Source organism: Eucyclogobius newberryi, unplaced genomic scaffold, assembly GCF_026437365.1.
Source record: "Eucyclogobius newberryi isolate DKJ021-1_F unplaced genomic scaffold, fEucNew1.0.hap1 SCAF_14, whole genome shotgun sequence".
In the NCBI taxonomy this organism is placed as follows: Eukaryota; Metazoa; Chordata; class Actinopteri; order Gobiiformes; family Gobiidae; genus Eucyclogobius; species Eucyclogobius newberryi.
The window spans coordinates 29,979,920-30,002,960 of NW_027315768.1; the positions used below are offsets into that span (position 1 = coordinate 29,979,920).

Genomic DNA, 23,041 nt, shown 5'->3' on the forward strand with positions numbered 1-23,041 from the left:
TTGTTTAATCATAAGGCTGATCTCAGCAATTCACACAAAGGTGTTCAGTAATTCTCAGTTTGCAACTTTGTGAGAAGAGTTTGGTGAGACATTTTTTTACGTTTACATCTGCTTTTGCCGTCTTGTTTTGACCTGAGTCTGCGTTCTCTCTGGACATAATTCTATGGTGTAATTTGTTGTTTAACTTGCCCGTCATCATAAATTGTTTATTCCATCAGTGAACAGAATGGTGAACGCAAACATATCATAAACATATCCTTGCCAGCAAGAGGAATACTTGCAGATTCCATGAGTTCACAAACTCTTGAGAATCCATCTTGTTAGGCTCCCACTGATTAGTTTGCAGTCTGCTAAATTGTTTAACGAGCCAGTCACAGGGCCTGGAACCAATCACAAAGCAGCGCAGTGGTTTGTGGCAAAGTCAAAACAAGGGAACCAAAACAAACACAGCGGCGCTGGCGAAACAGACTGTTTCAGGAGAAATGCAGATTATTTTATTTTTCAAAAACGTACAAAAAAGGGTTTGTTGTTTTATATGTGTAGTTGTATTTTTTAATGTGCGGGGCAGCTTTTGACAAGAGACTTTCAGACTGATTCATGTGAAGAACTCAATTCATATGAGACAGATCAGTCTGGCGTGAGCCAGGTTATAACCCATAATTAGTAGATAAAGAAAATACATTTTGTGCCTTAACATCCAGTACATTTGTTTCAAAATTAAGCCTGCCCTTTGTCTTAAGTTGTAAGCTACTTTAGTTATCTATGTTTTATTATTTGCTGATGCAGTGTGTTGTTACACTGTTCTTCCTGCAGGTCTTTTCTTGCTCACTAGATGGCACTGTCAGACTCTGGGACTACAGTGATGGCGTTCTTATTAAGGTAAAGTTACCATGAGGCTTTTTAAATGTGTCAAGATGATCAAGTACATCACGTAATGAATCAAATTGATGATGGGACCTTCCTTAACTTTTAATTTCTGAATCTTCCAGACCTTTGTGATTGGTCATGCCATTCACTCCATCCACGCGTCAGGAAGCCACGATGGAGTCCTGTTTCTCACTGTTCCAGCACAGAACAACCATAGATCAGGTACGTTTTTATGTGGTTTAGTGCAGCTTTTGTGGAGTGTGTCCAGTCTTAATGCGTATTACTATTTTTGTGTATATGTCCAAGTGTATCAATAAAGTTTAAGTCTGTATAGTGTATTTGGCAAAGTTTTGTCAATGTCATATTATTGCTACATAGTTGTTTGCATGATTAGAAAGTAGATGGCAAAAACTACATTTGAGCGCCCAATAATCTATAGAATAGATGATTAATATATCTATAGAACAGATATTTTTCACTTAGTGGATCAAACCAAACTTGATGTCTAACAGACTTAAAAGTAGACTTAAACTAAAGTGTTTGATTTGATCTAACGTTAAATCTTTCTCTTTCTTTGCTCAGAGATGTTTCAGTTGGTTGCGGTGCAGTTGCCTCAGAGCTCAGAGCAGTTGGTCGAGGCGCGGGAGATTTCTGCTGTTCTCGCCGACGTCAGCTCAAACCCTGAAGCTGTCAGCTTTGGACGAGCGGTACGCACACAAACCAAACACATGAACTAAACTAATGTGAGAGGTGTTTTCACACACGTTAGAAGGTTATTCAGCTGTCATTTTCTCATTAAAAACATGTAAAATACAGTTGTAATGTGGAAGACCTCCTCATTAGGTGTAAATTAAAGCATATACACAGCGTGTTTGGTTTATCCCCATGTTTGTGTTCTTCTTCAAAGGGTCAATACATCGCTTCAGTCAATGGTTTGCAGCTGGAGGTTTTCTTCTTCAAAAAACAGAAATCCTACAGGTAAAATAACACCTTTTTTATTTCTTTGCAATTGTTACGGTATTTGCTTACAATGTACGTGGTTATTATGCATCTTTACAATGACATTTACTTTATCTATTTAAGATCCCAGTCAGTTATTACCGCAGCAATAATTATTCTAAATGGGAAAACGACATACTTCATAAACTAATGTGTGTGGCCAAATATTTCCTGAAGGTTTTTTCTTAAAGAAGACAACAAAAAGGGAGCCAGGAACACATTCACGTGCACCACCTGCCACCCTCTGGAGGACTGCATCGCCACCGGGCACGAGGACGGAAAGATACGCCTGTGGTAAGTGTTCCTTCATTGTCAAGGCAATTCACCGGTCAACTGTGGTTTAGTCGACTATTATTTCACTTCACTGAGGTTTTTTATTTGCTCTATTTATATATAAAGCAAAGAGGGCGCCCTTGACAAAGAGGATTCAAGCTCACTGGTTTAATAAAGGGAAATAAATGAATAGATTAATACATTTACATTACAGATTCATTTGGGAGCACACTCGACTGGAGAATGCTGAAAATGCGGGCGTGGTTAGGAAATGTCAACGATTATTTATCAATATTTGGGGTTATTTAGGTCACAATATACTCGTCAGAACTTTATAATATAATTACTTTTTCATTCAGAGAGGTTGTTGTTCATTACAATTGTGAAAGAAAGAAACAAGGATTTACGTTGTGTCGTTTGGTCATTGTGAATAATCGTGATGGTTCCTCCGACAATAATCGTAACATTGAATTGTGAATCGGGAGTTAAAATCTGCCTTTATTTACCTAATTCTTTTCTGTATAAATAGTTTGCAGTTTGCACGCCCCCTTTTTCGTCAGCTACTCGATTGGAAAGTCATTTCTTTAGTCGTTTGCTGCTCTACTGAATCAAAAAGTAATGGTATTGTCATATGGCCTAAGAAATATGTCACACATAGTTAAAAAAAATAAAAAAAGTGGGGTATACTGTAGATAACTGAAATTACTCTGTCGCTGATTATGATTCTCACAATTATTATTATTTTTAGTTCTTGTCTATATTCTGACCTGAATAATCACAATAGATTAACTGAAAAATGTTGACGTCACATTCGGTTTAACTGCATCGTCTGAAAAAGTTGTTCTAAAGCCGAGCATGAGAATGAATGAGTCTGAGTATCACTGAAGTGCCAAATAGGCCTGACACAAGAATGACTCTAACGACTTATTATTCAATTAACAACAAGTCCATATTATGGGCGACGACGAACACTTCAAGTGCCCCAAAAGTACATATTTAACCGTCACAGGGACAAATACGTTTAATGAGGTAAAAATGTTTCTTAGTTCTGCTTTAACAGAACTGACCCGAGACACTCTGAAAGGGACCGCTCTGGGGGGCCGGGGCTGTAATAATCGTTGGATCATGATATTATTATTATGATATTAATGTCCTATTAAACAAAAAAACGATATTATAATATGAAGACAAGAAATACAATGTCAAATGTAAGTGTTAGTTGTGCTTTTGGGACAGGTTCAGGCTCATTTTAAAATAGTCATCTAACATTAGTTATCTGGGGAGGCCCGCTCCCCACTCCGGAAAAAGGATCTCGTATCTTGAATGAAAGATTTCTCTTTTTCGCCCTTCAACAAGTTCCAGATTTTTCCAGTTTAGCCACATTTGCTTCTTTAATTGACCAATGACTGCTTTATTGTTTGTTTCTCTGACCATTAAGTTAAAGCTGCATATGATCTAGAACTTGCTTCAAGGCTGTAGTCGTGTGGAATAAATGAAAGTTATTGTTTTTTCTTGCAGGAGAAACTTTGTCCACAACAAGGAGTACACCTATTCAGCCCTGCACTGGCATCACAATGCAGTCGGTGCCTTAAGCTTCACTCCACAAGGTGGAAACTGACCCAATCCAGTCAATAACACACTAGTTAAAGTGTGTAGTTTGCTCATGTGTGTGTATTTACAGGCACTCACCTGCTGAGTGGAGGGGTGGAGTCAGTGCTGGTTCAGTGGAGGCTGGAAAAGGATAAGGACTTTCTGCCTCGTCTTGGAGCTGCCATCACCCACATCGCTGTGTCACCCGACGGGTCCCTCTTCTGCACCTCACACGCCGACAATAGTGAGTTTCAGAAGACGTCACAACAAACGGACACATTTATAATATGAGCACCTTACAACGACCCCATAATGACACTCTGCTATGGAGCACCATAGATGAACCCATTATATTTATCCCAGTGGGTCATTTTACAAAAACATTTGGAACAGGTCACAAGAGGTGTTCTGGAGTTGAGTTCCACTTTATTGTCCCGTAGGGAAATGTTTCCTCTGCATTTGACCTTGTTTGATGGTCAACAGGGCCCTCTTGAACATGGGAAGTTAAGGCTAAAGAGGCTAACTGTTTAAATAAAGGATTCATAATTCATAATCTGGGGCAACTTACTAGCAGCAGCGGTCACCACAGTGCATCGCCCGGGACCCATCTCCAGACCCTAACCCTGGAGGATTTTACCCATGTTTGAGATGGACAAACTCTGCTCACAAAGACCTGGTCCGGCCCTGGAATCTCTTCTAGTTGTGAGCCACTGCCTCCCGGTCTAGTTTTAGTCCTTCTGGTCAGGTTCATACAGGCCAAACCCAGCGTAACTCAAACTTGAGCTCAAACTAAGTCATTCTCCTGGTGGTTTGGCTGAGATGAACTTTTATGTACACAATCCCAAATGTTTCCAATCCCAAATTCTAAATCAAAGCATTCTTCACTTCCAGAAATCACCATCATCCACAGTTACGTGAAGGTGTCCGCTGTGATTCAAGGCCTGGTCAAAGGTGCGTCCAGTCAAATGGTTCAATACAGTTTGTCATAGTTTTTCACAACATGATATTTATGTTGTTTGTTTTGCAGGCGACAGAATCAGGACAGATTTGATCATTGATCCTCGCAGCAAAGCTTTGGTGATGAATGGAAAACCCGGACATTTGCAGTTTTACTCCCTCCAAAGAGACAAACTCCTTTATAATGTGAGTGTTTATTGCATTATGCGGAGAAAATCATAGTAAAAGCTCAGCACATGCTTTATAGTTATTGATTATGAGTTTAGAGATGACCAATGATAAGTCTTTATGGGATTGTGCAGATCATGGCAGTGATTTGGTGGTTTTCAGTGTTTGAATTTACAGAAAATATCTTTGAACAGCTGTATTGATACACATTTTAATTTGTAGTTCATCAATTTTGATACTTGTCAAGGGAAATTAAATTTTCCCTGTGATTGGAGCAAAGATAAAGTGGGAGGCGGAGCTTGTAAATGTTCTCGTTTTCAAGGAAATCACTGTTATTTTTATATATTTCTAAAGACTATAAAAGCCAGGACACGATTGGAAAATATGATATGCAATATTTTAATATACTTTTTGACACAATAATATCAGTTAAATTAAAACAATAGAAACATTCAAAAAACTAAATTAAGGCTAATTTCAGATGGTGAAATGTAGATTTTGGTCATAATTCTTTTCATACAGAATGTTTTGTTATATATAAAAACCTTGGTGTTATTGCGATATTTGAATGTATTTTTTTAGCACAATACTTTCTGTTTTTATATTGAAACTAAAGTACATGTATGATTTAACAGATTCAAAACAAAAGAATAACATAGAAAAATAAATTATATCAATATTTAAAAAATCTGCCTTTTTCCTTTTTAAAACGACACATTTTAATTTAAAAATAAACTGGTAAATGTGTCAGACAGAGGAGCTTTGTGTTACTGCCACATCGAGTATTGCAATATCGATATTTTTGCGTTTTCATATTGTGCAGCTCGAGTAAAACCCAGCCAAAAAAACACACTCTAAAGACGACTCCTAAGCCGTTCTCATTTCCTTCCAGCTGGACATCGTGCAGCAGGAGTACATCCACGAGTTGGGCCTGGAACAGTTCGACGTGGTCAAAGCCGACTTCGACGCGGGTGGAAAGTGGCTGGCGACGGTGGAGGAAAGAAAACAGAACTCTGCCGAGCTGGAGCTGAACTTGAAGCTTTGGGCGTTTGACGAGCAGACGCAGAGGTTTGGACAGTGTTGTTAAAGCTGTTTTACGTTTCCCTTGTAAATGAATGAATGAAGTTTTCCCCGTCTTCGTGAAGTGTATTTTAAAGCGCTACTCGGGGAACAGAAACGAGCTTTGTCCGGTGTCTCCATCCAACTGTAAAACATTCCAACAAGGAGCAGTAATGTAAAACAATTCATGCTATTTTTGGCTTTGTTTTGTGGTGTCGTTTCACTTCTGTCTGAAAAAGCTCTTCCAAAGCGGTGACTGAACCCAAAAATTCAGGATTTGGATGGATTTAAATACCTGCTTTTACCCAAAGAGCAAAATTCTGCACTTTATTATCAGTGGTACAAGGCGTGACCAGTGGGGGAAGAAGTACTTGATCCTGTTCAGTGAAAGTACACATGCAGGAGTACAAAAAGTAATAAAAAAAAGAGTCGCCTATAAAAAAAAATAAATGTTTGAAGTACATATTTATATTTTTAGTGTATTTATTCCTGTTGTACATATAGATTAGTTTTACGCCAATCGAGTAGGCGTTTGTGGAGAAAAGTCAAAATCTGTTGGACAATTTTTTTTGTTTTTTTCTTTTAACTTAAAAACACAAAGAGCAAGACCAGAGAGAAAAGACTTGAACCAAAACGAGTACAATATTTTCTGGACTATAAGTCGCACCGGAGTATAAGTTGCACCAGCCAAAAATGCATAATAGAGAAGAAAAAAACATATACAAGTCGCACTGGAGTATGAAATGTGGCTCCAAGTGTGAAAATAACAAATAATATCACAAATAAGATGCTCCGGAATATAAGTATAAATATAAGTATAAGTCGCACCCCGGCCAAAACTATAAAAAAAGGTGCGACTTCTAAAATACGGTAGACCTCCTCACCCAAAACCACACGTTTCTATTGAAGCCGCTGCTTCTTTCTCCGTAATGACCTGGTCTGGTTTGGATCACCCACAGTTTTGTGCTGAACACGACGGTCTCGGCCCTACACGACGACCGGATCACGGACCTGAGCTTCAGTCCAGACCAGACCACCCTCCTCGTTTCCACCAGCCAAGACGGACACTTCAAGGCCTGGACTCTGGCTGCCCCCACGGACGCTGAAGGTACGGGGGCCCCGGAGGGTCAAAATGTAGTGCCAAATGTAAAAAGCACATGAGCTTAAGTGGATGGATGAAACTGCTTTTATGAGGGTGAACTAAATCATTTCTGAACCTTAAAAGAATAGATTAAAAAATAAAGTAAATAAAGAATAAAGGGTGGCTAGCGCGCTCGCCTCACAGCAAGAAGGTTGCAGGTTCGAATCCCAGGCAGACCGGGCCTTTCGGGTTTTCCCTCCTCCAGGCGGCGTTTTCCCTCATCCGGGCGGCGTTTTCCCTCATCCGGGCGGCGTTTTCCCTCATCCGGGCGGCGTTTTCCCTCATCCGGGCGGCGTTTTCCCTCCTCTGGGCGCGTTTTTCCACCTCCGGGCGGCGTTTTCTCTCCTCAGGGCGGCGTTTTCCCTGCGTTTTCTCTCCTCAGGGCGGCGTTTTCCCTCCTCCGGGCGGCGTTTTCCCTCATCCGGGCGGCGTTTTCCCTCCTCTGGGCGCGTTTTTCCACCTCCGGGCGGCGTTTTCCCTGCGTTTTCTCTCCTCAGGGCGGCGTTTTCCCTGCGTTTTCTCTCCTCAGGGCGGCGTTTTCCCTGCGTTTTCTCTCCTCAGGGCGGCGTTTTCCCTGCGTTTTCTCTCCTCAGGGCGGCGTTTTCCCTGCGTTTTCTCTCCTCAGGGCGGCGTTTTCCCTCCTCCGGGCGGCGTTTTCCCTCCTCCGGGCAGGTTTGGGGGTTTTCCTCCTCCGGGCGAACACAGTCATGGCCAAAACTATCACAAAGATCTGGAGATGGATTCCCGGCACCGCTTCTGAGCGGTCGCCCCCAGAAGGATGGGTCAAATGCAGAGGATACATTTCCCTGCAGGGACAAAAGTGATACTTGTACTCTAATTTAGGGCTGCGACTATTCATCGACTAACAGTGATTAGTTGACAATGAAAATATTCATAGTTGTTTATCGTTTTATGGACTATATAGACTTGAAAGCATTTATTAAATCAAAATGTCATAAGAATGGACAATTTCGTATTTTCGAGAGTAACACATTTTATTTGTAAATCTTATTATCTAAAAGCTTTCAGTTCCCATATTTCAACTTTTTATTTGGTTGTAAATCTATTCAAAAAGTCTCAATTTACAATAGTCCTACTGTAAGTGCAGCTGGACAATGGTGTAACACGCTCGTAGGATTTGATTGTTTAGTTTGTTTACTTAATCTTTTGTAGGACTTTATAGACCAATGTCCCGCATGTCCCTGTATTTTGTCCTCTGCAAAGAACAAGCACATCTCACTTTGCTCTTCAAAGCTTCACACAAGCGTCTGATCATGTGACCATCCAATCACAGCCGCTTGTTTTCACATTTCTATGATTATCTTATTTCATTTGATCAAAACCACGTCTAAAATATGCACTTTGTACTTAATAAATCACCAAAAAAAAGATTATAATTGCCGTATTTGTCATATTTCTTTAATCTAGAGTTGATTCCATAAGCTTCAGTGACTAATGCTCGATGTACCACACTCAAATCAAAGCATTTTTCCGCTCTTTTATCCCCATTAGTTGAATATTAGACTTTTACGTGCAGACTGAGCTCATCGTGACACTGTGCTAATCCTCAGATGAAAGCCCGTCCTGGTCCTGTGATTTCGTGGGCTCGTACCACAGCCTGGCTCCGCGCTGCTGCTGCTTCTCGGCCGACGGCTCTCTTCTGGCGGTGGGTTTCCAGGAGGTGGTGACTGTCTGGAGCTGCGCGTCCTGGGACCTCCTCACCACTCTGTCCCAGCCGCCCGGAGACGTCAGGTACACGAAAGACGCCGAATACGACCTTGTGATACGTGTGTCGCCCAGAGCTCGTCCAACACTGAGACTGGTCTAAAACATGGCTGAAATCTAACTGAATCTGGACTAAATGAAGTCTTAACTGAGTATAAACCAGATCCAAACCTGTTAAAGACGGGTTTTTAATACATTACCAAAGATGACATGAAAATATACTTTATAAACAAGCACTCAAAGGCAGAGGACTCGGAGTACCAAGAAGGGAAGCTCAAGATTTGTCAAACACTGTCCTAGACCTTAATCCTTTGCTCTGGTTTAGAGTGTGGACAGTATGAAGAGGTTATTAAACACTTTAATAGGACGGGAGAAAGAGAAGCTTTTCTACTTTTTCCAGCCCCTAGATTTATGAGACAAAGGGAGAGAAAAGGGGCGGAAAGTGAGAGGAAAAGGATAAAGAAAAGGGGAGGAAAAAGGGTAGACAGGCTAAGAAAGGGGAGGAAAGTGAGTGAGGGCTTCCCAGGCAGGAGAGTGTCTGTCCTGCAGCTCGGGGGTCTCTCGTTGGCAGATCCCGTCCTGTTAAAATGGGGCAGTGTTGGGTCAAAGAGGACACACACTGTGCCAACAAATGTTTGCTGCTGAAGCAAAAAACAATATGTGATGACTTGCAATTGGTAGTGAATTACAGGGAAGTTCATATTTTCTGACTGTTCTCTATTTTGAAGTTTCAATTCCTGGTTTTGGTCTTTCGATTGAACATGGAACAAATGTATTCTATTTTATTTTTGCATCAAGACTTTTTATGAACTTAAAAAACACTGATTATAATAAATAGCTGCGAGATTAATCGAAGTGAAAACAAAATCTCACTTTGAATGCAATTGGCACTTCACAAAAGCTGCAGTTTTATACAGTTTCAGTTGAACAAAAATGCAATATAATCACAATCGCAATTCTTGTCCGAAAGATTGCTATTAAATATTATCCCAAATCCTTCAGCTTCAGCCAAACATCTTCCTCCAAAACATGAAATCTTATTAAGTTTTTGATATAACTTGATCTCTATTTTATTTTAAAACATACATAATTGTCCAGTGACTATGAAACACTGTAACTCGATCTCCAGTTACTTAAACGCGGCCCGTTAACTGAGTAAAGCACCACATGATTTGGAGACATCTGATTTGATCTTTGGACAGATAAGAAATGTTTTATAGTCTCTCTAAAGCAAGATTTATCCTGGAATAAGTCGTGCGTTTGGTCCTAAAAGTCTGGAATATGCGACATGCCAGGAATTCTAAGTCCAGGAGTGTAGCTTAGTGGGCGTTAAAAAAAAGAGCGAGCGAAAGAACAACATCAACTCATATTTTCACAGCTGCCCACTTTACACTTGCACAAGTCCCGTCACGTCTGGTCCTAAACCGGCCGCAAACGCCGCCAAGTGCAGGCCAGACCAAGGGATCGGAACAAAGAACCGGCTCATGTCTGGAATTGGAAACATGAAATACTAAACTGGGAGAACATTCCGGGCAGAGCGGGAACATCTTCATCCAACAGAAAAGTGACGATGTGCACTTTTTACTCGGAACCACCTTATTTTTATGGAATTTTCGAACGCAGCAAACGTATAACAAAGTGCAAATTTGAAAAGAGAACAAGCCGTTACACAATGTCACTGTCAAACAAAGTCAAAAGCCACTTATATGAGATCCTTTATCACTTTACTGGCGTTTCATGTTTGCTCTCCTCATTTTATTTTGGACTGAATTCATCTGATCTTACGTTTTGAAAGCGCATACCGTATTCTCCGGAGTATAAGTGTATAGGTCGCGCCGGAGCGTAGCTAGGTCGCGCCGGAGATGAGCTAGGTCGCGCCGGAGCGTAGCTAGGTCGCGCCGGAGCGTAGCTAGTAGCTAGGTCGCGCTGGAGCGTAGCTCGTAGCTAGGTCGCGCCGGAGCGTAGCTCGTAGCTAGGTCGCGCCGGAGCGTAGCTCGTAGCTAGGTCGCGCCGGAGCGTAGCTAGGAGCGTAGCTAGGTCGCGCCGGAGCGTAGGTCGCACAAGCCAAAAAAATGCATAATGGAGAAGATAAAAAACATAGCACTGGAGTATGAAATGCTGTTGCAAGTGCCCAAATAACAAATATATTTATACTTATACTCTGGAGCGACTTATATGTGATAAGTATAAGTCGCACTCCGGCCAAAACTATGAAAAAAGGTGCGACTTATAGTTCGGAAAATACGGTAAATTCCTCCAGTTCTTCCCATAATTCCAACTTTTGACTTTTTAACAGGTCTATCCCAGTGTCTTCAGCAAAAAAACACATTTTTGATTCTGGATTCAATGATTAAGAAAAGCATAAAAAAGGTTGGACAGTAAGGATAAATTCAGACGTGAATTCATTGCCTTTTTTAACTCGGAAAAAACCCCTCCTCCGCTTTGTGGGCGCCGGGACTAAACGCGGGGACTAAACGAATGCTAAACGCTCCTCGTCTGACGTCCCAATGAAGCTAATCCCGTGAAATATGTCGCGCGGAGAGCCGCTCCATTAACCTCCGTGAATGTCGCTCGCTTGGTATTCACCGCGGCATTCGCGCTTTCCGCCTTCGCTTTTTTTGCAGAAGTCTTTGTTTCGGGCGACTCGGCTGCTCCAAGTATCTGCTGGGGACGACCACCAAGAACCAACTGTGCTGCTGGAACCTGCTCACCTGCTCCTGTAAGAAGACCACACCCAAACACTCAAATATGAATTATAATGTATATGTAGGTGGGATGGGCTTTTATTGACCTTCCAGAGCTCTTCTCCGGGGCGAACGGGGGATTCATGTAACACTTTAATTCAGATTCAGACTTCAAGTGTGGGCCATATTAAAAAAAAATATATTGGACGATATTGTGCCAGAAATGTGTTAAACGTGTCTTTAACGCTGGATTTACATTGACTCCGGTGCTGCTTTAGAGACATTTGAAAGTGATTAAAACGTATTAGTTGAGGTTTAATGATCAGACAATTGTGATAATAACCCAAATAAATAATAAAATAAATAAAGTGCAGAATAAAAAAATAAATGAAAATAAAAAGAGCACCTTTATGCCTTTTTTTAATTTTATTTGAATTTGGCTGTATCCCAAGTTACGCTGTAGCCGCTCTGCACTATTCCTCATTCTGATTAATCATGATTTTTTTTTTTTCCTATTTTATTCTCTAGTCTTATGTTAACGACAAACATTTTTCAATATTAATTTACATAACACAGTGAGGCAATTATTTTACTAGTCGACTAGTTAAATTATTAAATCTGTTGTACATTGAGCCATTTTTAACCAAATAAAGGTTGAAATATGATAAATGAAGGCTTCTAGACGGAGATTAATTACCAATAAAGTTAATTAAAGAAGTTGTTAAGATTTAATAATGCCTCCGTCTTTGTTTTATATGAAGTTTTAGTCTGTACAGTCCAGATGACAAGTATAATTCGTCAACTAGTCACGATTAGTCGATTAATTGTCGCAGCCGAGACAGACCCTTACTTAAAAAAAATAACGTAATTTAAAACAAAAATATGTCAAATGTCTTCCTCCAGGATTGGCTGTAGACAATTAGAAATGACAGAATCTCTTAAAATGTGATTAATTCTATAATTCCCCCGCCCTCGATGGCTGTAGTCTTGTGTATCTGATTCTGTTTGTTGCACTGTTGTAAAAACACCTTCTCTTTTCCGTTTGGTCCCGTCAGTGGAGTGGAGCACCTCGATGGATGTGACGCTGCTGTTGACCGACCCGCTCTCTGAAAACATGGCCGCCTTCTGCTTCGAGGCCGGAAGCACCGACCGTGAGTCTGCGCGGAAACTGACGTGTAGAACATGCAAACGAGGGTGTGAACACGCAAACGAGGGCGTAGAACACGCAAACGGGGGCGTAGAACACGCAAACGGGGGCGTAGAACACGCAAACGGGGGCGTAGAACACGCAAACGGGGGCGTAGAACACGCAAACGGGGGCGTAGAACACGCAAACGGGGGCGTAGAACACGCAAACGGGGGCGTAGAACACGCAAACGAGATACAAACGAGGGTGTAAACATGCACCAACACACACCTCCATTTAAAAAGAATTTAAATTCGCTCAAAAAAAAAGGTGCTGTGACGATTGGGCGGAGCCTTATGTTTGCATTTTATTATCAGGCTCGTCACGACTTTTATTGAGACAAACATCACGATTCAGCGATTGTTCGTCGTTATTGTGAAATCTGTCATTTTCTTTCATTCTCGTTGACCAACACGTTACTGTTCCTCAAGTTTGTGACAAATCTGACTTTCCAAAAGACAAAAATAACGTTAAATGTGCCAAAAACTGCCAGATTCAAATTTTTATTTAAGTCTTTTTTTTTGTACTATGGATTGAACCAAAAAGGCTTAATTTGGCTTCTAACATGTCACAATTATTATTTTTTGGCTCTTACGATTATATTATGACCTGAATAATCACGAGAATTGACGATAATGATAATAATAAAACTGCACAGAAGCACATTGTTGGCCCCATGTAGTATTTTATTGTCAAAAAAGGAGTCAAACGTATACATCGATATCCAATACAATAAGAAAACCTTTATTTGAACTTGTTATTTCAGTGTAGAGATAAAACAAGTAGAAGTATTAACATTGACCACATTTATGAAGCGAGTGTTCCCATTTTGTCATGAAGATCTTGTGCAACTTTTACGGTCATAATTGTAACGTTAATGCCGTTTTCGCTCCCCAGTGTTTGTGTTCAAGCCGAGTGAGCCACGCCCCCTTTTCTCCCAGAAGGCCGTGTGCTCGGGGCGAGTGATCAGGGCCGTCTTCACCCCGAGAGAGGAGCTGCTGGAGGGCTGCGAGGAGGACGTCCAGTGGCTCAACCGCTCACAGCTGCACTTCTTCAGCCCCAACATGGTACACACACACATGGTACACACACAGGGTACACACACATGGTACACACACGGTACACAGACATGGTACACACACACAGACATGGTACACACACACAGACATGGTACACACACACAGACATGGTACACACACACAGACATGGTACACAGACATGGTACACACACACAGACATGGTACACAGACATGGTACACAGACATGGTACACACACTCATGGTACACACACTCATGGTACACACACTCATGGTACACACACTCATGGTACACACACTCATGGTACACACACTCATGGTACACACACACATGGTACACCCACGGTACACACACACATGGTACACCCACGGTACACACACACACGGTACACACACACACGGTACACACACACACGGTACACACACACACGGTACACACACACACGGTACACACACACACGGTACACACACACACATGGTACACACACACATGGTACACACACACATGGTACACACACACATGGTACACACACACACATGGTACACGCGGTACACACACATGGTACACACGGTACACACACACACACGGTACACACACACACATGGTACACACACACATGGTACACACACACATGGTACACACACACATGGTACACACACACACATGGTACACGCGGTACACACACATGGTACACACGGTACACACACACACACGGTACACACACACACACGGTACACACACACACATGGTACACACACACATGGTACACACACATGGTACACAAAGACCATCGAAGTCCGGGAATTGAAGTCCCGAATCCCTCCCCAGTGTTTGTGTTCAAGTCGAGTGAGCCGCGCCCCCTTTTCTCCCAGAAGGCCGTGTGCTCGTACCTGGAGTTGTTTTTGGCTCCAGGGGGAGGACCCATGCAAAGTTGTTTTCAGAGGGCCCACCAAACCTGGCCGGGTCCCGGTGCCCATCCCTAAAAGCATCGTTGTTAGGGCTGCAACTAACGGTTCATTTTCTGGTCGACTAGTCAAACTATGATTTCTATTGTACATTGAGACATTTTTAATACATTTTTAACCAAATAAAGTTGAAATGTTGTGTCTGAAGACTTCTAGCCTGATCATATTTACAAAAAAAGTGTATCATTGGTACAAATCACATATTATTTATTTTTTGACAGATTGATTTAATAATATAAAGTAGCTGTTTTCATTATAAAACTTATCAAAAAAACGTACCCTGAGTAGCTTTATTTGTGCTAGTTTGAAGAATTCTGGCGTTTTCTGGATCTGTGGCATTTGCCGTTTAAATCCATAAATCATCTCCAGACTCGTTCTGTGCTGTTCTCCCGTCCAATCACGATCAGTACAACTGCTAGGCTTCCTCTGGCATCTCTGAGAAAACGTTCGTTATAATTAACCTGTGTAACTCCCCTTGGCACCAGTAGATGGCGTCAAAACTTAGTCAGGGCCGTGGGAAACGGCAGAGATACAGATGTCAAACTAAAACTACTCAAGATCATATTTAATCCAGATTATCACAACACAATTCAGATTATTTACAGCCGATTTGTCACTTTTATTCCCATGAACTGTTGCAGTCCTAACTCAGGGTTTGATTACATTCTTTTCAAACATACATTTTCATTACATTTTTCTTGAGTTGTGTCCTTGAGCGAGACAGACTATTTGCTGAATGTTTCTTCACTCTTCACCTCCCGATGTTGACATGTTTTATTCCGTGCAGGATCTCATGACGTTCACTACTAAAGCTGAAGAGGACCGGCTGATGGCGTCAGACAAACGGGTAACGATGTGTTTTAGAGATTCATCCTGTCGTACTTCAGCACCAATAACTGTCCTGACACGCTGCTGATTGGACGAGAGGCGGGAGATATACTTATTGACAAATTGATAACATTGCAATGGTTGTTTTGGAAATATGCAACATTTAGTACATTATATCATCTATAATGTTAAAAACTATTAAGGATTAGCTCAAAAAGAGACTGAGACATTGTATAATTTCCCAAACAAAAGCTCAAAGTGACATTTCTGCACTTTTGTGGTTAAATTTAAGTATTTTTTGTGTGTTTTGAACCTCAGCAAAGACATTTACAGGCACATTTTAACACATTTCTAATTCGTTATTGAGATAATGTGACAAAAAATAACATTTAAATATGATATACAGCACATTTTTGTCAATTGTCAAGTTTAGCTTCTATCCACAACTTCAATAAATGTAGATAAATTCATGTCAGTGCCTCAGTTTTCACCACTTTTCCATTAATTAATTTTAGTTAATGTATAAAACAAAGTCATTGTAACATAATTATTTTTAATGTCGTCACTCAATTTTATAGTAAATCGAAGGACAATCTTAATTCTGAAATCATTCTCAACTTTATCTAAATTATTTTCTTTCCACCAGCTTCTTATCAACGACCAGGTTGCCATGACGCCGTTCCACCTGTTGCTGGGGAAACGGGGTCAAACTGAGGGTCAAGAGGTCGCCGTGGGTTCGGAGAGGGTTCAACCTCCACAAGGCTCCGCCGCCATCAAAGAGGTTTGTTTATATTCTGTCATCTCCATTCTACTGTTAATCTGCCTCTGACATGACGAGAAAAATAGTGTTTATTTCAGTTTTTCTATTTGGATTCATTCATAAATATTGATTTTTAAGGCGAGACACGACAGGAAAAAATACTTTTTGTTTGTTTTTTGTCAGTTTGTGCTCTAAACACAGGCTTTCACGTGGAAGATACAACATTCTCCAATCTGCTCCTAAATATGTTTTATTTAATTTAATCCACTTCATCAGTAGATTTATGTGAGACACTAACTTTAAATGCTGTGTTCTCAAAATGCATTTTTCTCCCACAGAGACATAAAGATCAGCTCTTACACACTTTACAATCTTGTACTTAACCAGAGTTTTACAGAATTTACAGAAGGGTTTGTTGATCTCTAATTCTAAACCTGATTTATTCACGTTTCAAGTCTAAAAAATGAGGCGAAATTAGAATTTTTTTTTTGGATTGAGTTGGAGGATTGAGTAATAACGCTCAAAAAGCTCCAAAATCCCCTGAAATGTTCTGTTACTAACTAATGTGTGTACAAAATTAATGTATTAAACCAGTTTTGGGCGATTTTAAGCGTTCAGTTGTGCAATTATTACCGTCTTTTCCCGTTCTGAGTTTGCCAAAGCGATGGAAAAGACGTCTAACCGCATTTTCCACTAATGACACGTTCTTTTCTCCACCAGCTGCTGCAGACTCCGGCTCATGTCCTGCCCGCCACGTCACATCTGTGCTCAATGTTTGTCCAGTCTCTGCTCATCTCCACCACTGGCAAAAGGTAACGCACTCTCAATATCTTTAATTAATGTCCACCTTTTTTCCCTCCAAATGTACTACTACTGTACACTATACTTATACTCTACTGTACACTATACTGTACACCAAATATCTACATTTTCAGCTAATTAAAGGATCTATAGAGCAAGTGTTGTATTTAGAAGACAAAGTACAACATTTTAAAATAACTTATTTCTAGTAGAATAAGTCGCACCAGCCAAAAAAAAAAGCATAATAAAGAAGAAGAAAACATATGAACAGTTCTTCAGATAACTATAGCATAAAGAACATGCTAACAAGTTTACCAAAGCATCAGTTTTACCCCAAATCACTAAATCCATTGAATTCTTCTTCCTCTGTGTCACTTCTAAACAACTCCACAAACTCCAGAGGAAGAGGAAGTGCAGATTCTTCTTCTGCGTCGCTTAGAGCCTAGAGCGCCCTCTTGTGGTTGTCAGTGTGAAAATAACGAGTTAATAATATCACATATAAGTCGCTCTGGAGTATAAGTCGCACCCCGGCCAAAACAATGAAAAAAGGTGCAACTTATTGTCCAGAAAATACGGTAATCATTTTCTGTTTAATTTTTGTCTTTAGTCTGCGATTATTTTTGCATCATTTTCCTCTTCACAATCTGCACACATCGGACAGAAATCAGATTACCGGTACTCTCATCCGAGGAAACTGTTTACGTGACATTTCAATAATCGGATCACTGTAGAAATCAGATCATGATCAGATTGTGTGTAAAACAGCCACAGATTTAAAAAATGTCCACTCGGTCCACTTGTCTTCCTCATGTCGCGTGCAGCTTTTGTCTAAACGTGGTGGAGGTTTGTGCTCATGGTTTGTGGTCTCGTTCCCATGAAAACATTCGGCATCATCAGAGCGAGTTGAGACGACGCTGCACTTCTGCATAAACTTTACAGACCCAAAACCGTCTGGCGTGTGGAACAATGAGCAGCTGAGCGGGAGATCTGCTGCGTCACTCCGGAGCGTTTCCTCTGGTCAACTCTGGTGTTGGATGACGCGGGCAAAAAACTGCCCCGTGTCCAGTGTTCTGACGGGGAAAAACCTTTTGACTCTTGAATTATTCCAAAACCAAATCCTGCTCGGACACGGCGCTGCTTCCGTGCGGTTGGAGAGACGCTCGCTGTGGTCGGTCTAATCCAGAGCGGCCGTGCAGACGGAAGGAGATGATTCAGCAGCGGGTTTATAGTTTTATGTAATCACACTAGGGCTGTCCTCCATATATCGATATCGTGATGTATCGATACTGAGATGTGTATCGTGTATCGTGTATCGTGATGCTTTGACTGTGAACATGAAAGTCTAAACATGATTTTAGAAAACATTTAACAATTGTTGTGAGGGATATCCATGAATCAGGACGCGTGTTGTATCAGGTTCCAATTATCAGGAATCGTATCGTATCGTGTATTGGGATATTTACCGTATTTTCTGGACTAAAAGTTGCACCTTTTTTCATAGTTTTGGCCGGGGTGCGACTTATACTTATACTTATACTTATACTCCGGAGCGACTTATATGTGATATTATTTGTTATTTTCACACTTGCAACCGCATTTCATACTCCAGTGCGACTTATACATGTTTTTTTTCTTTATTATGCATTTTTTGGCTGGTGCAACTTATACTCCGGAAAATACGGTATTGTATCGTGAGGCCATACCCAGCCCTAGTGGATGCAGATGAATGGATTTATGAATCGGCAGCAGCAACACAACAATATATCTAAGACCGTTTCATCCGATAGACGTTTATTTTTTAATTTATTTTTATTTTTTTAAATAATTACAAATAATTAACTTTTTCTTTTTAATGTTTCCTTATGTAATTTTTTGCATGTTATAGCGTGAAATCAGTTTTACCCCAGGACAGATAAATTGTAAAAGCTTTATTCAGGTGAAAACGAGACCACAACATCGACATAACGTTATATTCAACGACGAGTTTTAGTGATGGAACTAAAAACATCAAAACAGAAATCAAACCGACATCTTCAACCTGAGAGTGCAACGCTTTATTTGAACTTCCTCCACTGCATTAGTGACAAAACCAGGCACAAGTTCTTTTGAAAAAGTATAAGTTGATGAACTAATATAACCCGTTATAACTGAAAACTCCCAGCATCTTAATCCATTCATGTGCTTTTGCTTGTTTTGTTTCTCATGGATTTTAGGGAACAAACCAACGTGACGGAGGAGGAAATGGAGAGCGAGAAAGAGGAAGACGATTCTGAGGACGAAGTGCAGAACGGCGCCGCGAGGCCGGACCGGGTCTCGGCGGGAGCCCAGACCAGAGACCGCCCGGACCCGGGACTGACCAAGGCCCAGACCAAAGAACTCAGACGGGTCCGAAAACTGGACTACAGTTGGCTCGGGGACACGGCGGACTGAAAGAACCGGAAAGAACCGGAAAGAACTGGAAAGAAAATGGGGAAAATCGATGCTTTTTCATGACTATAAATATTCTGTCTTTTTAAACTACGACTTCAAGCGTTTTGGCGATTCCAGTAGTTCCATTGTCCAGTTCAGAGTGGAAATATATTTAAAAACGTTTTTCGCTTTCCATCGTAAATACCACGTGGTTTATCTCACTCCTGTTTCGACCCCGTCAATCATTCAAGTCATTCGATTGAAGCTCGTGGGGCTGCGACGATTAATCGAGTGCTCTTGACAATCGCATTTGTATTTCGATAATCGTAACCGGGGCTACACATACAGACTCGTATGAAACGCACATGAAAGAGCTTTTTTAGAACAAAAACGGCGTGATTTCTGAATTTCTCAATCGTTCGTTCGCTTTATTCGTAAACGTTCTCCATCTAGAAGTCTTCAGTCGACATATTTCTATCTGTATTTGAGGCTCTTTTTTTTAAACGCATCATCAACCAACGTGTGATAGAAATGCTCATGGTAAAAGAGTGGAAACAATGGCTGAATAGTTGACTACCGTATTTTCCGCACTATAAGGCGCACTTGGATTGTCTATTTTCGATCATTTTTCATATATAAGGTGCATTAAGTCAGTCAGTTGAACTTTATTACTGCAGTATGTGCGGAAAGTGGCCAGCTTTTCTTCGTAATATTTTGGCAGTTGCAGCGAGATTAATGAATCCATATATAAGACTCACAAGGCTTTTAAGTGCGCCTTATAGTCCGGAAAGTACGGTAAATGAATTGTTTTCGCTTTGAACTACGTAAAAAGCTGCCTTGGTGAAGCTTCTGGTGCTGAAAGCGTAAACTGCTGTTTCTCTGGTGAAAAACCACGTGAACGAGCACATTTCTTTCCTCTGTGACTTGCTGACTCTGCCGTGTACATAACACATGTACAGACCGACATGAACTCAAGTACTCTTTGTAGTAACCGCCACTTTGTGAGGGTTTTTTTGTAATAAATATTTTACTATATGACCATCGTGACCATTGTGTTTTTAACTTTTGCAAAGTGATTATGGAAACTAATGTGCTGAGTAGTTCCCTTCAGAATACAATTAAGCTCAAGGTTTATTGTCTTAAATAATTCTATAATAAAGAAGTTGTGTCATGTTGACTTGACTCTTAAAATGACTTATGAAGTATTTGGTGTGAAACATTGTCATTAACCAAATATTTAAATGCACTTAATAGTGATTTCTTCATGTCGTTTGCACTGAAATGGAGTTCGTTATTTTTATTTTAACAACATTTAACAGTCCACAACAGTCTATGTAATAATGTCTGTAAAAGTGCCAGTAATCATGAAAAGTCTCCTTAAAATTCTCTTAAAACTCATTTACTTGAAAGTATAGAGGGGAAAAAGAGGAAACGACATAAGGCATTTTTAAAAGGAAAAAGTATCATTTTTACAATTATTGCAGTTAATGAGATTTATGTTAAGTTCATACCTAGAGAGCTGGATGTTTTTATATTTCTGTGCGTGCGTAACTTTTCTGAAATGGCAAAAAAATGGCAAATTCAACACGCCAAGTTCAATATTTTATACAGACACTTTTTTTTTTTTATTGCAGAGCTTTTTTAATTCCAAATGGATTTTTTTGTAACTGTAACGACTCATGATTCAGCAACGATTTTGTCAAAAGTCCAGTTCATCTTGACTTTTTCCATGAGTGCGGTAACTCTAGACCGGTATCAAGGTTATGGATCTTATGAGTCCAGCGCAGGCGTTTCGTTGTATAATCCAATGAACTTTGACACAGTTACTGCCCATGAAGACCAATGGGAAACTTGCACATTCTCACACATTAAAACAACTGTGTCCCGCTGAGTTCAATGACCCAAACACCCGTGTGTCTGAAGGGAAGACACTTAAGCTCTCATGTGTTTCCATTTCCCATCATCTACTGCTGACGGAGCGTGTTTTAATATGTAGTTTGTAGATCCAATTAATAACTTCATATAAAAAAAAACTATAAATCAAGAATGAATGAATAAATTTATGAATTATTGCCCCGAGAGCATATAAACATGTAACACAAGGTAAAGAAAAACCCAGAGACGGCTGAAGAACACAGGCGACATCAAAATACAGTCCATGTGTCAGAGCAGAGTTTTATTGAACATTAAACGTGTATTTTTTTTAAAGAAAGTTAATATCGTTGCTGGTGGTTTTGCAAACTTAGCTGTAGTGTCATCGTTCCAATTCTGTTTATTATCAATTATTTAGCATGTATTTTTTGTCTTTCCTGTGTTTACACTCAGTAAATTGTCACTACACTAGTTATAAAAGTCCATTTCTGCTCTGTAGCCCACTGTAGACCTCTTCACTGCTGTTTAAAAGACCAATGTCAGCAAACTCAGCATATTTAATGAGGGAGCAGCTGCTTTTCTGGCTGAAAGTCGTTGGTAGTTGGTATACAGTGTGAAGAGTAAAGGAGACAATATGCACCCTTGAGGGACTCCTGTATTGGTGCTGATAACTGACATGAGTAAACATTGGTACTTGTAAATTGATTGTGGTTTGTTGGAAAATTGCTCTATGGTAAGAACACATCGGAGTAATATAATTTACCCAACGTTTAGGGTGATACTACACATTTAATCTAATTAAAACAGACAAACGAGGGAGAGAACTAACATCGTGTCGGAAAATCTTGCAAGCTAGAATTGTCAAGTTTTACACATGTATTTTTGTGTGTGTTTATATTTGAAAATTACAAAGAGATTAAGGCTTGAGAAATGTTAAGCAAAAATAAAATGAAGGAAAAAAAGTCCAAAAATGACAACCGGATTTCACAATTAATTTTATGTAAATGATAATAAAGTCCCATCTTTCCTTGTTCTTGTCACTTTCCACAACACGGATCAGTATTTGTTCATTTTCAATATTTGTTCATCAAAAGTAGAGGCGTAAATATAATTCAATGATTTGATCAATTATTCAGGTCATAATATAATCGTAGAAATAATAAATTATACTAAAGATGTTAGAAGTAAGATTATGTTGTTTTTTTTACTTCAGTCTCTAGTCTTAAATCTAAATGCAATTTACTTTTTTAGCCGTCTGTTTTTTTTCTTTCTTTTTTCCCGTTTTTATTCAGAAAGTTTGATTCCATAAAGCTGGTCTCAAACTCGAGGCACAGACTGGATTTAGCCTTGGTTTTGTCTGTTCTTATGTCGACAGTTTGACTAATTCATTAAGACAGGCCTGTCCAAACTACGGCCCGGGGGCCAAATGCCGCCCGCAGACCAATTTTTGTCGGCCCTCCGGCTTCCTGCTAAGTTGGTCCAAACAACAAAAAGTAGTTGTTATTACTGTGAAATTGTAAAATTCAAGCATTTTTATGTGATAACAACCTATTATTAATGTCCCAAGTATTATTAAAGGTGTGATGCTCATCGAACAATGCCAAATGCAACATTTTTAAGTATTCACTTCAAATTCAACATTGTGGGGTTGTTTGTGGCTCTCGGTGAAAAAGGTTTGGACAGCCCTGCATTAAGACATGTCATAAAGTATTCTCAAGT

At 40.2% G+C, this 23,041-nt stretch overlaps 1 protein-coding gene across 1 annotated transcript in view; it reads left to right on the forward strand.

The window, feature by feature from the left end:
* The window catches only part of wdr75 (WD repeat domain 75), a 22,058-nt gene extending 1,550 nt beyond the window's left edge, over nt 1–20,508 (forward strand). The window contains exons 3-21 of the mRNA XM_072445195.1: nt 814–879; nt 990–1,089; nt 1,450–1,574; nt 1,775–1,845; nt 2,044–2,160; nt 3,658–3,746; nt 3,821–3,973; nt 4,621–4,680; nt 4,757–4,872; nt 5,747–5,922; nt 6,873–7,021; nt 8,626–8,806; nt 11,404–11,498; nt 12,519–12,614; nt 13,547–13,716; nt 15,440–15,499; nt 16,127–16,261; nt 16,961–17,052; nt 19,255–20,508. Coding sequence (XP_072301296.1) covers nt 814–879; nt 990–1,089; nt 1,450–1,574; nt 1,775–1,845; nt 2,044–2,160; nt 3,658–3,746; nt 3,821–3,973; nt 4,621–4,680; nt 4,757–4,872; nt 5,747–5,922; nt 6,873–7,021; nt 8,626–8,806; nt 11,404–11,498; nt 12,519–12,614; nt 13,547–13,716; nt 15,440–15,499; nt 16,127–16,261; nt 16,961–17,052; nt 19,255–19,471 — 2,268 coding nt within the window. The 3' untranslated portion in view covers nt 19,472–20,508. The remainder of the gene's footprint in view (nt 1–813; nt 880–989; nt 1,090–1,449; nt 1,575–1,774; nt 1,846–2,043; nt 2,161–3,657; nt 3,747–3,820; nt 3,974–4,620; nt 4,681–4,756; nt 4,873–5,746; nt 5,923–6,872; nt 7,022–8,625; nt 8,807–11,403; nt 11,499–12,518; nt 12,615–13,546; nt 13,717–15,439; nt 15,500–16,126; nt 16,262–16,960; nt 17,053–19,254) is intronic.
* The last annotated feature ends 2,533 nt before the right edge of the window (nt 20,509–23,041 follow it).